General features: G+C 32.3%; 1 protein-coding gene across 1 annotated transcript; it reads right to left on the reverse strand.

Moving 5' to 3' along the window:
* Nucleotides 1-564: 564 nt before the first annotated feature.
* On the reverse strand, nt 565-7032 carry LOC140446243 (odorant receptor 42a-like). Its single transcript, XM_072538781.1, has 3 exons — nt 6935-7032; nt 2134-2292; nt 565-664 (listed from the first exon to the last, which is right to left on the reverse strand). Exons 1-3 carry the CDS (start codon nt 7013-7015, stop codon nt 599-601), a joined length of 306 nt encoding a protein of 101 aa, XP_072394882.1. The 5' UTR covers nt 7016-7032; the 3' UTR covers nt 565-598.
* Nucleotides 7033-16070: the final 9038 nt, after the last annotated feature.

The following is a 16070-nucleotide window of genomic DNA, read 5'->3' on the forward strand; positions in this document are numbered from 1 at the left end:
TTTAGACTTGCAAATTTATAGAAGGCACAGATTAAAGCAACAATCTGAATTTTGATTTCGTCAATAGAAATCTTTGGACTTCTACTTTCGAGATTAAGTCGGTCATTTCTTCATCGTCGAGAAGATCTACTAGCAGAAAACCTTTTTCAAGAGACTTACTCTTTTAAAACAATTGTTTTTCATCTTTTGAGTACATCCTTTTTCTTTTAGTATATCCGTTATCAGTTTCTCTCAATGGAGATATTTTTATTGAATTGTTTGATCACACATTCTGAACCAAAAGTTAGACGTTTTATGAAGTATTTAAACGAAACATAAATGGAGTCTTTTATTCCGGAGTAAACCATAGGGATTGGTCTATTGAGATTTCTTTTGTCTATATTATTTTTCAGATTTTATGAGATTAAAATAGGTATCCTAAAAATTAATCAATATTACATAAACAAAATTGAAAAAAAGGATTTGGAAAACAGGTAGATATTTTATAAACAAATAAATATTAAACATATAAACCATTTAATGAAAAACCAACTAAAAGTTGTTGTAATTAATTCATCCAAGCTGGTAATACATCGAGTATCAAGCAGTGTTCTTTATTTTATTTCTTAGAGGTGGTCGAAGCCTTTGTAAGGAAAGTGTAAGCCGAAAATGCCAACTTTAAAACCTAAAATCAAACAATAATTTTCAAAAAAAATCAAACAATAATTTTTAGTATGTTGTTAGTATATAAATACCAAGTACAACAAGAATGTGTACTATATGAAGTAGTATCTATTACATACTATATCCATATATATATATATATATATATATATATATATATATATATATATATATATATATATATATATATATATATATATGTATATATATATATATATATATATATATATATATATATATATAAAGCTTTGCTATCGCTATGATGACTTGAAAGGCCATATAAATGGCGCAACAGTACAATTCGTCAAACATTCCGGGTATGAATCGGTATCTTATAACGTTATTTCCGCATATTCCCTGCTTCATCAGAGATCCGAGAAAGAAACAAATTCATACACAGACAGTCGTCGAATGTCACTGCAAACAGGCGATGAAATAAATGAATTGTCTCTGGTCGCTCTACTCTAACCAATCTTCTACAATGTGTTAACGACTAGACGTCATCCCCTTAACAGTTCGTAGCTTGTCAACGTTATTTATCTAGATTTCTATAAAGTCTTTGACCGTGTTTCTAAGCGCAAAGTTCTACATAAGCTAGAACATTTCGGCGTTCGCGGTACTTTACTTCGTCAGATAGATCATTGCCTGACAGATCGACATTTTCTTATTATATTTCAAGTAAAATATCATTCTATGCTGATAACACAAAAATATATGCCAATCCAATCACAAACCAGCTAACCCTCCAAATGAGCTTAGTGGCTACTACTCTTAAATGCGAAAAAATATGTAGTGATTCGAGTTGGTAAAAATAACCCACTTGTGCCGTATTTTGTTAACGGGCAACCATCAGATTCTGTGTTCTCGTATAACGACCTTGGTGTTATCGTAAAAAGCAGCCTAACTTCTAACTTAGTCCGGCCATATTACTTCTACAATGTAGTCAGTTTGTTACGACTTCGCATAATAACAACTAACCGTTTTTAGCGACGTAAACAAGGCAATTATTGGTTTGGTTTTAATATAAGCCAGTATGAAAAGACATGCGTTTATTACGACTCCGCATTTTAAACAATATTGTTCTGTTCGGTTACAGCGACGATGACCGTTGACACGACTTGTGATATGAAAATGATAGATAAGAAGCTGTTTTCCCGCGCAACTCCTTTTCCACAACGTCGCTGGTTGGAATGCGACTGTTTATTATTCGGCAGTAATTTGCAGACGATTAGTGATTACGCATACAAAAATGGCTTCTAGAAAACGAAAATATTTCTCCATTGAAGAAAAAAGTGATATAATTTAACGTTTTATAGAAAACAATTTAAGAATCTCTTTACAGTTTGATTGTTTCCTTTTTAATTTTTTGAATATCTTTTCTTACTGTTACCGTTGTTGTACGCACAAATCCTCTGCCTGTATTTTTAGATTATATTTTCGATAAAGCTAAAACCTACAAAAAAAAATTACTTTGATGTAAGCATTGATGTTCAGATCATACACTCCATATGCAGAATATTGTAGAATGCGCTGGGTATGTTGAATAACAAACATTACATCCTTTATAAGTTCCTTGTCAGCCAGTGTTCTCCAGTTGCTTTGAAACAAACAATCCGGTAAAAGGCTAGCCTAAAAATTTAAATACTAAAAGTTTTTTATAATACAATAATAAATAATATAAATACACCAAACAAAGGAGGTTTCAGTGAATATGTAAAGATTTTGGGAGATATGTATCAGCATCAATGGCGTTACAACTCCTAATGAGTCTTTGGCCGGTTACTATTGCCTTCCATGTTGTTTCTGTACCACTATTTGCGTTTGTCTTATTTCCATTTTCTCCAGATCCTCTCTGACTACATATTTGGACCTTTTCTGTAGTTCCACAGATCTTCTGCCATCTTATCGTTCCCAAAATAAATTGTTAATAAGGCGATTGTTATTGCTGCGAATGATATGTCCTGTCTATCTTAGTCTATCGGCCTTTATATATTTCACTACATGTTCCTCTCCTAAGTTGTTGTTATGTCTGCGCTTCCATTCGTTTGTCAGGCAACTGCCACATATCTCCGCAAGGGCCATATGTATACAACCAAAGCTATATGGAATCACCTGGTATTTCTCATTATTTCAAACGAATTTAAAAAAACCAACATACAAAGTCAAAAAATATTTATTTTAAAGTAATTTAATCACCAATACATAAAAATTAAAAAAAATGGCAAACTCTTGAAATTATAAACTCAAACCACTTGTTTTAAGGTTAATAACATAAAAAATGTTCAATGTGAAACGACTAATGTTTAAATTGTTTCTATTTATTTGTGTTTTTTTTTAGTAGTAAGTGTAGTCCAGTTACTGAGGCTTAAAATATGGTAATACCTCCGAATTTTTTATAACTGCATCGATTTCTTTGAAAATTTCAAATTAAGCTTATCTTACCCTCCACTTCAAAAGTTATATACGCTCTAGGTGCGCTTTTTGTTTTTAAGGGGTGAAAACTACCCCTTATTGAAGAAACTGGGAAAACACGTATTTAATTATTTTATGCACTTAAATCTTGTTTATTCGCATAAGGTAAATATTGTAATATGTTCTCTAATATAAAAATTAATTATTCACAATTTTCAACCCTTAAAACTTTTTAAAAACCCTTAAAAGCTAATTCTTTTTATAAAAATAATATGAAAAAAAAGTCGTAGCAGCTTGAGACATTTCAATCATGTATTTAAATACAAATAAAAATTAATACCCTGACTATACAATAATATTTTATTTATTGGAAATTTTCAACCCTTACAACCACACTTATGACAAAAATGAATAATTAAAAATGAATTAAAAAATATTTGAAACATTTCTTGAGTGCATTCTATTTAACGAAAATTAATTTTTTGCATATAAAATAACTTTTTATTATAATTTCAACATTTCTACCCTCACAATCAACCCCTTTTTTAAAAAATTAATTTAATATATTTCTATTGGTCTGAAACATTTCTTGAGTGCATTTTATTAAACAAAAATTAATTTCTTGCTTATAAAATAAGATTTTATTATAATTTCAACATTTCAACCCTGACAACCATCCCCTTTGTCAAAAATGAATTAAAAAATATTTTTAACGATTTGAAACATTTTTAGAGTGCATTGTTTGTAGACAAAAATTAATTTTTTACTTATAAAATGAGCCTACTTTTTTCAACCCTTACAAGCACACCATTTTGATGAAAATAAAATCCATAAATCCTTAAACATAAATAGAAAAAATTTAGTTTACAATATATTACAATTTTTTTATTATCCAAAAAACTAAAAATAAATCCAATTTTTCAAATTATAAAATTTTTCCATGCTCCAAAATCTTATAGGTATACTAAAACGCTAAGCCCTTTTCTTGTCCACCACTTTACTCAAAAACCATATTAGATAATTAAAATATTTTTTCGGAATATTATTAGTATTACGTATGAGATTGTCAAGATATACTTTTGGTACAAAAATTCACTTCCGGTTTTGAGATGACCCTAAGTTAAAATTTACTTTAAGTTTTAGACCCCACAATGTATATATGGATCGAAAGGTCTCGTCGAGACGAATCTAAATATGTACTTCCGGTTGCGATTCGACACCGGAAGTGACCCGAAACGCGCATAAAACGTCAAGATAGAGCAAATCTGACACCGGATTCGTGATCAGCATGCAAAATTAACTGCTAAATGATATCCATGTCGACATTTTATGAACTAAAAATTGCACTCCGGTTTTGAGGTCGACTTCCATAATCACTTTTTTGTACTTGCATTATTATTGATGAATGTTATGTATATTCTTGCTTATATTGTTTGTATTGATCTCTTAATTTTTCTCGCAAAATAAAAATTTCATTTAAAAAACTCGATGTCGAGTTTGGTTTGGTATTGGTTTTTTTTACAATAACTCGGTTAATTTTGATGCTACAATGTGCACAAAAAACGATTTTACAGGTAATTTAACGGGCTATAAGTATAGGAATATTAAAACATTCTAAAGTCCTTCATGTTTAAAGGGTGAAGGGTCAAAAGGTCGAAGACCAGTCGTTCATGCGCTATAAAGCAAACTTAAACCAACTATATCTCCGTTATTTTTTAAGCTACAAAAAAAATTAAATGAAAATTTGTGTTTAAAAAAAATCTATTTTTTTATATTGTGTTATCTCTTACGTATCTTTTATAGTTTTGAAGTTATTATAAAAAAAGATTTTTTTTTAATATTACAAAAAAAATGTAATCATACTTTTTTCAAAAACTGGGTATTCTAAAGTGTCTAAACTTTTGCATCATACAAAAAACACTAAAATAAAGTGAATTCTATAAGGAAAACAATTTATTTCAATCCTAGTGAACATGACGTTAATTTTATTGCGTTTTTTTTACAAAAATTTGAGAAACCCATCGTTTTTTTGATCGTATCTCACGTACAGTTGGTGCAAAGGACTTTTACCACCACTCATTCAAAGGTCTTTTCAAGCTCTTTTAAAAATATTATATGAGTTTTTGTCGAAAAATGTACCCGTTTTCCGTTATTTAACGTTAAATACTCGTATTGAAAGACAAAAACAAAGCTTCTTTGAACAGCCACAACTCAGTTAATATTGAACTGAAAATATTCATTAAAAAGCCAATCTTTTTGTTTTTTTATGGGCTTTAATTTTAGTCGTTACACTTTTTTTGATAAAACTCTAGAAGAATTTATCCTTCTATGGAATAGCGTGGTTACTTTTAGTGAAAAAATTTCCACCCTCGAAAAGGGTGGAAATGGAAAGCGCACATCGGCACTATACAACTTTTATTCCTTGAGTAATTATTTACCAACACACAAAATTTCAAATGAATCGATTCGGTTATAAAGAATTCGGAGGTAAAAACCCTCAGTAACTGATCTAATGAAACCACTCCTAACCCTTATGCAAGCTTCAATTTGCGTGGGCATTCTCCTAAATAAATTGTCAATATTTTGTTGTGGCAGGTTGTTCCAATCTTTAAAAGCAGCTTGTACTAGCTGTGTAGTGTTTGGTGGATTCTCCCGGTGAGCTCCAATTTTTCTTTTAAGCATATCCCACAATTGCTTTGTAAGATAAAGGTCGGGTGAGCAAGCAGGTCACTCCAGAACAGTGATATCTTCTGTTTCAAGGAAGTCTATCATCACTCTGCTGGTATGTGCAGGCCCATTATCATGCATGGAAATTAAATTTTTCCCTATTGCACCTCTCCATAGCCTAACTAGAACCAAATCAAAATACCTACAAGGTGTCAAAGTTAATTGGATGAAAATTAAAGAAGTTTTTTTATTGATCGTAATCTGTGAACAGATCTGATAATTTCCCTTTTTTTTTGTCTTCTTCGCTCTCTAAGTACAGGAATTCGTCAATCATGTGATTTTTCACAAATCCTAGTTTGGACTGAAAATAGCACATTTTGCCAATTTATAGTGTTCCAGTTTTGGTGTTAGAGACAGCAATTTAAGCGACCAATATTGAGCTGTCTGGATAAATCGGGAACCCATAACTGTCCACTGCTGTATAGTCCTTGGGTACTAAGTCTTTTTCTTATCTTTATAACCGAAACACTTACACCTGTAGCTTCCGAAAATTGCCTTTGGAGCTGTGGGTGAGAAATTATTGGGTCTCTTCTAGCTAATTGGCCAATAAATCGATCGTGGCGAGCCATTGTTACTTTTAAGCCACTTTGTCTTAGTCTATTCTTAAGAGTTACTAATTTCTTATACCTAGCATAAGTTTTTGACACAACACCCTGTGTTACGTCTACCACTGCCGCTATGTCCCTCTGAGATATTCCTTATTCCACAAGACCAATTATGTTTCTATTATATTTTCGTTTTTGAACGCAACAGTAAGTTTATTTATTTTCGTTTAATGTACAACTTAGGCGGCGGTTACATTGGATATGAATTCGTACGAAAATTTTTTCGTAGGCATTCGTACGAAATCGTAAGAAATCATCAGAAGTAAACAAATCAGTATATTGAAATGCTTGTGGTTATATTGCTTACGAACATTTGTTAAGAATTCGTAAAAGTTCGTAAGTGTTTTAAATACGACCAAAATATTTTTTTGTTAATAGTTGTTCGTACGACTAACTCGCGGTTTCTTGTGTGTTTGGAATATATATATATATATATATATATATATATATATATATATATATATATATATATATAGTAGTAGTCTTGTAAGAGTAGTACTGTACCTGGGATACAGTATGTTTCATACCTGATAAAATAATTCGTTGCCTGTTACGCAATCCATGCTAAGTTGTAAGCTGACACCTGTTGTATATATTATCGCCAACATTCTTAGGAAATTGTCCACATCTGGCTGAAACATTATAACCATTAATATTAAGAATTCTATCTTACACCAAAAGTGCTAATATAACTACACTGCTTTATGCAGACTATACTGCTCTTGTAACAAATATCACGAGTCACAGATGTTACTAAAAGGTACACTCAAACTCACCTGAACCTAAAAAAATGTCGATTGGTAGTGCAGATGATGGAGAGTTTCACCTAACCCAAAAAAATCCAACAAATACTCTTTAGAGACCCAAACGTTAGCCGTTACCTCATACAGCAAAACAATGAATTGGAATCCGGATGTCAAGAATCTGACACTGTATCAGCGATCATATTAGGTACACAGGTGTAGTGTTTAACAAAACATTGTACTGATGTTTTCATTTCAAGGCAGTACTAGTTAAAAAAAAGAGAGTCAACCTCTTCGATATAAAATGGGTTAAATTCGGACGGATACGAGCTAAAATACTAATACACACACATACAAAATCTACATACGTCCTCTGATTAAGTATAGAGCAAACATCAGAGTATTCTCAATAAAGCCAATCTCAAACAACGGTACTTCTCCTCTAACCAAATTCCAAATTGAACATCCCAACCATACTTGAAAGGCTTTCCTCTCTGAGCATGAGTTTAGCCTTGAGAAACTACCCGTAACCAAAATATTTGAGCTGAAAAAATATGTCCTCATCTTTCGGCAATGTATCCATCAGTCTTGTAGCATTTTTCTTGTTCCATTCTGTATAAGGTTTTAATTTGCGTTTTAAAAATCTACAAAGAAAAACACTTTATTGTTTCTTGCAATAGAATAAACATCCAATTGTTTATTTACATAGCCAAATTGCTTTTGAATTCTTTTTTTCTGTTTCACCCATAGTAATTTTAAACTAATATACAATAGCGGCACTGATTTATTTCCAGATGTCAATTTACCACCAATACTGACCTCTCCTGGAGTAATAAGAATGGGCTCGATAAGAACATCAACACGCGTGTCTACGTACCACATTTTATCTTCTTCTTTCTGTGCAAGTTTAATCAATGACTATCAGATAAAAGCGGTTCTATTTTGTTCAGTTTGTTCTAATAATAATTTGAAATCTTTTAATTCGAATGTTAGGTTTTTTTGCGCTACCTATTTTTTATATGTGTTATATGAGTTCTTAATACTGTGATGCCATGCTTACGTGTCATTTCGTCTACTGCAAATCTGATGTATGAAGTCTTATGTTGGCGCACTACATCAAGTAACTGAACTTTTATCAAGTATTCATAAAAATATATATTTTTACTTCTTAGCCAATCTATATCTGCCTTTAGAGATGCACAAGTAGGTGGTTTTTCCATACGACGGCTGCGATAAGGTGCATTTTCCATCCAGCCAGCATAATTATCGATCCAGCTTCTACAAGAGTCAGTATAGAGGAAAACCAGTTTTCAAACACATCCAAATTCATATCCTCATGTTAATCGTCCGATTTGTTTAAGGTAAACACATTTAAACCACCTCATAGTAAACCTGAATCCCTTTCTATGTGCGTAATAATCAGGCGTCTTCCTTTACCTGAAGGTGCTTTTAAGCCGGTTGAACGTCCCTTTTTAAAAACCTGTCGTGAACTTTTAATATAATTTAAGTTTTGCCATACTTTGGATTTCGTATAACCTCATTCAACCACGTTTCGTCCATATAATAATTTTTTTTCCAAGACCTCTAAAATCACGAATTTTTTATAAATATTCAGTCCGCCATATCACTAGTTCGTCTCTCTCGATTAACAAATTTTTCCGACTTCTCTTTACCTACCGAAAACCCATTTCACGTAATGTTCTCTGTAACACCCGCATGGATATTTTATTTAAAGTATCATCTGCGTCTGCATTAATTTCTCGTTGAATAGCCTTTAACGCGAAATAAAATCCATGAACACGGATTATACTTTTGGTAATATCGTCCAATATAATTTTTGTACGTCGTTTATGAATAGGTTTTTGAAGTGGTTAATTACTTTAAATTATTCGGAAAATAGTGTGCGAGCCGATACTTTCCTTAAATTACCACACAATGCCGCGACGTGATCTATAAACATATCTTGATTTCATCTACGTAATCCCTCATAAACCGATTAATTAATTGATTTTTTTCACAGATAACCACCTCCTTTTATCCGGTTAATCAACAGATGTACTGCTCGTTGGTTTTGATCCCATGTTACCCGACTGTGCGCTCATGAAATACTTCTGACCACCTTATTTTAAAATTTATTTCCACTATTTGCCGGCGAGTTTAAACAATGTTGCCGTTTTGCAATAAGAATATTACTTTTGACAAAGATAAAACAGTCCGCTTGTTCATCTCTTGTCATTCAAGTATACCTCAACAACGCTGATAAGCTGCACGCGGTACTAAATAATAAATTTCGCAACAAGGAGAGTCTACTTGATCCACTTCGGACTTATATCAGATGTAACCGACAAAAATGATAATTGAGAAGTAAATTTGTGTCATCATCATCATCATTATCATCAATCTGTATACGTCCACTTCTGGACATAGGTCTCCCTCAGCACTTTCCATCTGTGCGGCTTGCTAACACGCTTCAGGTCGTCAGTCCATCTAGTTGGTGGGTGTCTTCTGCTCCGTATTGCTTCCTTGGTCTCCACTCTAAAATACATTTTGTCCATCGGTTATCTGATAATCTGGCGACGTGTCCTGCCCAATTCCAATTTAATGACGAGTTTTTGTCGATAGTGTCTGTTGTTTTTGTTCTACGACATATTTCTTCGTTTGGGATTTGGTCTCTCAGAGAAATAATCAACATCTGGCGCTCCATAGCCATTTGAGTCACGCAAATCTTATTAACTACCATTTTTGTGAGTGTTAATGTTTCCGTTCCATAAGTGAGTACAGGTGATACACATTGGTCAAAGATTTTCCTTTTGAGGCATATGGTGTACTAATAAATAAATATATAGCCGCTTACTATCACGTGTTTACGAACTACAAAATGTCTGTCCTGACAATCCTATCGAATTTGGATTATAGTAGGTATAGCTAAATAAACCCACAATTCACTGTAAGTTTTTACTTTTTTTGTTTCGTGCAGATTAAATAATTATGCTGAATATTTGATTATGGTGATTGATGCTGGGGTTAAAACACCTGATATCATTTTTACTTTTCTTCACAATTTCGTGTACTTTTGGGGTATATCCCCTTAATTTTTAAATATATTATAACACTAAAGTTGTATGTAGACAGTGATACGGGATAAATTATCCTCCCTACATTCTCCTACCTCCAATTTTTTTTAAATAATATTCATTATTGAGATCATTTTTTTTATCAAAATAATACTTAAATTCTGGGCTCCTTTTCTTCTCATTCAAGTTTAAGTTTCGTTAAAGTCTTTTAGGAAAGAAACTCCGTGAACTCCACACCAAATTGCTGACCTCTGCAGCAAAGAACTCCCTGACTAATACATCGACATCCTGAAGAAAACTCTCTTTCGCCATCATTAGATAAATAAATCACTTCAAGCTTTATACATGGTCAAAGATAAATCGGATTTCTATGGGTAATATTACAGAATACCCATCTACAGGAAAGTAACAGCCACAGCTGCCAACGCATTTTAAAAAACAGTCATTTCAGCCAAAAAAAGGATAAACATCTGAGAAGAATCATTTTATATACCCGTACTATCTCTTCTCTACTATGTACAAGTCCTCCGTAGAATCTAGCATAACCGCCATCAGTGGTAGAAAACATTCAAACATCATTGCCTATACCCTGTACCGAAAAACCCCTACCGTTTCAGATACAAATGGTCGTTTAAAGTGTAGCTCTAGTAAAGTCACGTTGGATGACTGGGTGCGTTGAGTCCATTGTGACCAACCGCCTATACTGATGTTGATGATGCATTTAATTTGAGCGAAATATCGGGATATGTACTCACGCAAGTTTCATAAAAAAATAAGTTTTAACTAAGGATTCATAATAAACAATTTGAATACTTACTCTTGAAAGTGTGAATATTCCTAAGCCAACACCCAATATAGTCAAAAATAATTGACCAAGTTCAATGGGACTAAAGACTTCGTTTATATCTTTCATTAACCTAAATAAAAGTATATAACTTAAAAGCGTTAAATATTCTGTTTATATAGGATTAAGCCACAATTAATTGTAATTAAAATTACATTTTTATACTACACAGTTAACGTATTAAAAGCAGTGAAAAGAAATAAACAAATAAGAAAAAGACAAAAAAACCCAAATTATTGGTACTAGCACCAAAGGAGCTGATGCTGGCATAAAGGATTGAATGATTTATAATTAAAGTTACATTGAATCGAGTTTGTAGCATACAGAAAATTCCTTAAACTGTTTAATATTTAAGGTATAAACATTTTCTAGTACGTCCCTGCCCGAGTATAAATATTTCCTCAATTCTGTTTACATTGGATATAAAAAAAAAAGTTCCAAATTCCAGTTTGTAACTACGACGTTGAATATGGTTAGATTTATTTGTATGCATTCTTGAGATACAAACTCGATATTGACTAAAGTTTAGAATTATTTAAAATTAAAAACTGCATAACAAACCCTAAAATAGACATTCCACCATTAGAAAAAAAAACCCCAGTACATTCTACTCGATTAAATATACAGGAAAAATATCAAAACAAATAGCTAAACTTATAAAAAAAAAGAGGAATAACACCAGCTTTCAAAACAAACATCAACTTAAGTAAACATATTAAGAACGAAAAGAGCCAAAAGAAAAAGCATTTACACAGTAGTGTATACAAACTTACATGTGGTGACTACCCAAAAACTTACATCGGTAAAACTAGTAGAAACTTTAACAAATGTATAGCAGCACATAAAAGGTCTTTCAATAATAGAAAAACCGATTCTATGTGGGCACTTCACCTTCTAGATTATAATCATTCTTTTAATAAGAAATTTTAAAATCTCCATATAAATGCCTTAAGCTATATTTATTAGAATCTTCACATTCACATTCACACTTAAACATATTCACACAACTCACACTCACACCAACCTAGTAGTGAAAGGGTCCTCTTTCTGCTACCGAAGCATCTATATCACTGGGACCCCCGGCCGACAATAGACCCCGTTAATTAACACGGAATCTGGGGTCGGACAACGCTAATCTAGGTGACTGACGGAGACAAGTAACATCGAAATATAGTGTCCTTCAGTGTCAGGCTAACACACACACATTCACACTGGGCAAACTGCGACAAGTCGCCTCTCGAAAGCTGACGAGGCCTGGTCGTTGGCGAACACACGTTGGCGATTTAAAAAGTTACAGTGGAATACACTGATTTTGAAGTCGGTTGTAGATGCAAAAACGACTACAGGCACAATAGCAACTAGAAACTCGACTCTGTCGCATTTAGCTCAAAAAACATACACTTTCTGGAAAGAAACCACATCCAGACTAGCCTTTCGCCTCTGATTCGAATAGTGACTGCATTTCGACAGCCTCCAAGATGCTCCACCAGAAGAACATCACTACCCCAGCTGGTTTTTCGGTCTGTTTTGCTTTCGTTTCAACACAACACATTCAACTCCAGCCTAAAGAGGACTCAACGATCCTAAACGGGTACTTTAACTTCATTCCTTTCGAAATAAAGCATTACCTAACCCAATCCCACAAAATGAACATTAAAGTAGACGTATAGTAAATATACATCATTTGAGAAAGGCACCCTGCCGAAATAGCTGTAATGATAATAAATTATAAAAAAATTTTGTTGAAGAGTAGGAGAACAAAAGCTTTTATTATTTTATTTTTATATAAAATAAAACATAAAATAAACTTCATAAATAAATAAGCTTACTTAAAAGCAAAATCGTGTATTTAAGGTCGAACGACCTAACGTTTGAAATAAAAAACAACTCGTTAAAAAAGCGTCGCGTTTAAAAACCGCTGAAGTGTGAATACATCGTCGAATACCCATTTGTTTCATTCCTAGTGTTCGTGCAATATAGGCGTTAGATAAAATAGAATTAGAATAAACTAAAAAAATAGCCTAAAAACAAATTACCTTAAAAGCATTGCATGATGCTTCACACATCTAACCAAATATTCTTTTTCTGTATAACCATAGTATTTCTGCATGTCTTCCTTATCCAGAGCTCTCAGTTTCTTATTAACTTCTGCCATGTCATCGGTGTTATAAACAAGAAAACATTGTTGTAGTAGGTAAAATTGGTTGGCTGTGTAAATACATACTGAAAGTATTAAAAAATCCGCCGATCCAGTTCCGACAAGTATTACGAAAATAAGATATATTGCTTGCAGAATGTAGAACAACCAAAACGTATCATCGTTGACCCAACCAGAAGGGTAGAGTGATGGCAATGGAAATGTAATTTCCGAGGAAAATAGCGGTTGAACCCATAAGGCAGTAGTAAATACAAAACCTAAAATTTAAACATTTCTGCGATTTCCAAAGAAAATGTCATTAATATTAAGACTCATATTATTGGATTAAAAACAAATAACTTGGTTAAAATGATGCATGTTTTTATAATTTATTAGAAATTATTTCTACTTAAGCTCTCCTTTACAAGCAAATATATTTTAATACGATATCTCAGAGCTCTTTTGCTATTTAACAAAAAACGTGGCTTTAAAGTATTTTTTATAGTTGCCCTTGGGGAAAAACTAGACAATAGGAAATTAAATTTGCAAAAAAAAAGATTATGGAATTATAAAGCAAGTGTTATATATTTTCAAAATAAATCAAGTATTATAATTTTAGAATATCAAATAAAAAATATACCATACACGATAAGTAGAGTAATGAAAAATCAAGCATCCATCTAATCATACACCCAAAATTATCAATAAAAAATTAAATAAACTAATATCCAAATCTAACACTTCTTATTTTATTTTTTCATTTACTTTTTTATTAGTGACTCAAAAATTTTATATTTACTTTATATTTTCAATTAAGAAAAACAAACAAATAAAAATAAATAACTATAATCCAAATAGATGGTCGTGGTTGATAGTCTCTATTAACTAAATAACAAAAACTAACCTTTTGACTTCAAAAACGGTTGAATCAACCTTATTCTCCTTCGATTGTAACCTGTCCCCTTCGATCGTACTTCCCAGTTTCTCCAAATACGCCTGCTCTCTCCTCTGCCTATCGTTTTCAATAAAACAATTTTACAACTGCGTTAATCTTTGCCCAACTCCTCACTCATTACATCTGTTTTTTACTTACAGTATGACATCTATTTCTTCAACTTCTTTTGCCTGCTATCACAGTTGGAACTCTTTCCACAAAGACAAAATACAAATTTTCACAAAAGTTACTTTTTAAAACTCTGCTAATTAGAACCGTCGTATCAAAAAAACTGTAGTGTCGTCTCCAGGTCTTCAGATACAATACCAATTTCTTATCCTAGCAGGACTCACATCGACCCCTCAAATCCCTCTCTATATTTTCTAAACCAATCAGAACGCACCAATATCCCTCTCATTCCAGCTGTTTTCTACCAATCAAATGTGAATTTGTCACAAAAAAAAACAACATTTCTTAATAAAAAAGTCTTAAAAATGTGTTCAATTTCTAAGAAAAAAAAAATAAGTAAATATCTGCCTAAACAAATTCATTAATCCTAGAGCTTTATACATTTTCTAATCGTTCGTGGTACATCTTACAATACAAACATATCCTAATTTTATTCAAATTTTTCGTTTACAAAATTTTTATCTGCATAAATGGTCGAACCAGCACCCCTTGTCATTTTCCTCGTGAATGTTTTGAACTCGTGAATTCCTCGTGAACACCGCACAAATAGTTTGTCTAATTGTCATTTTTACCAATCTTACTATTTTATCTGACACTTTTCTGACATTTCTTTTAGTGTTTCCATTAATTTGTTTCTGTCTTTTGTATCGTAGGCGGCTTTGTAATCAATCAAAAGTACCTACTTGTGCTAAAATGTTGTATTTATAGCAATTAATCAGGATTTGTTTTAGCATAAAAATTTGATCGGTTGTTGATCTTCCTATCCGAAATCCTTCTTGGTATTCTCCTAGATTCTTCTCTATATATATTTCTAATCGTTTTTTAATTATTATGGCGAGCACTTTATATATTACCTCTAATAGGGATATTCCTCTATAGTTTATACAGCATCGGGATTGGCACATATAGCACTTTTAAGCACTAAAATTTTTTTTTTCGATTTTTGACAATTAGCCCGGTTTTTACTTATGTGATACAATTATCGTCCCGAATAAACTGCGCTTCCGCATGACGTGTCATCCTAGACTTTTATTAAATTAGATTCATTTTCGCTACCACTAGATTGTTGTTTGAGTTGTTTTACATCAAAATATTATGTACTCTTGATACTAAAATTAGCGTCATTTTAAAAAATTTAAATTACATACCTAAACCCAACATCGCTCCTATAACACTAAAACCCGCCGTATAAATTCCCTTAAAATCATTCTTGCTTCCCATGTCCAATAAGTCGCTAGGCCAATACTCAGTGGATATTTGGCTGATGAGTTTTTTAAATTCCTTCGATTTATAGACAATTACCGGCATTTTGAGAATAGGCTAAAAACAATAATAAATTATGAACCTTTCTAACAACTTTCAATTCTATTACTTACCCCTGTTGGGAGTACAATCATAAATAGGGCATACGTCACTTCGTTAAATTTATTTAAATTGTTCACTATGTAGGCAAATATACCACAAAACATAAAAATTTGTAATGACGTTGTGATTATGCAAGCGGCTATTACGATTGTTCGGTTTTCCCTACAGGGCCACATCAAATTTAAATTGAAAAATAGTTCACAAATGCGCAGCATGACTTTACCTAAATCGCTAGTATCTGGGAATAACCAGGAAAAGTCTGAAACATATTTAAAGATCGGTAAAACTTGTTTTTATAGCGAAACAGAAAGCTGTCCTGATTCCCCGGGCTTAACATCTAGTTAAAATAAATCCGTGATAAATGGAGTAAAACAGGA

The sequence above is a fragment of the Diabrotica undecimpunctata genome, chromosome 7, assembly GCF_040954645.1.
Source record: "Diabrotica undecimpunctata isolate CICGRU chromosome 7, icDiaUnde3, whole genome shotgun sequence".
Classification (NCBI taxonomy): domain Eukaryota; kingdom Metazoa; phylum Arthropoda; class Insecta; order Coleoptera; family Chrysomelidae; genus Diabrotica; species Diabrotica undecimpunctata.

What these genes read in the sequence shown, in the direction of transcription:
- LOC140446243 (XM_072538781.1), bottom strand. Translation starts at nt 7,015, where the DNA reads ATGTTGGCGATAATATATACAACAGGTGTCAGCTTACAACTTAGCATG. An exon ending in GCAACGAATTATTTTATCAG is followed by an intron (nt 2,293 to 6,934) that starts GTATGAAACATA and finishes TTAAATTTTTAG; the next exon opens with GCTAGCCTTTTACCGGATTG. An exon ending in ACATCAATGCTTACATCAAA is followed by an intron (nt 665 to 2,133) that starts GTAATTTTTTTT and finishes GTTTGATTTTAG; the next exon opens with GTTTTAAAGTTGGCATTTTC.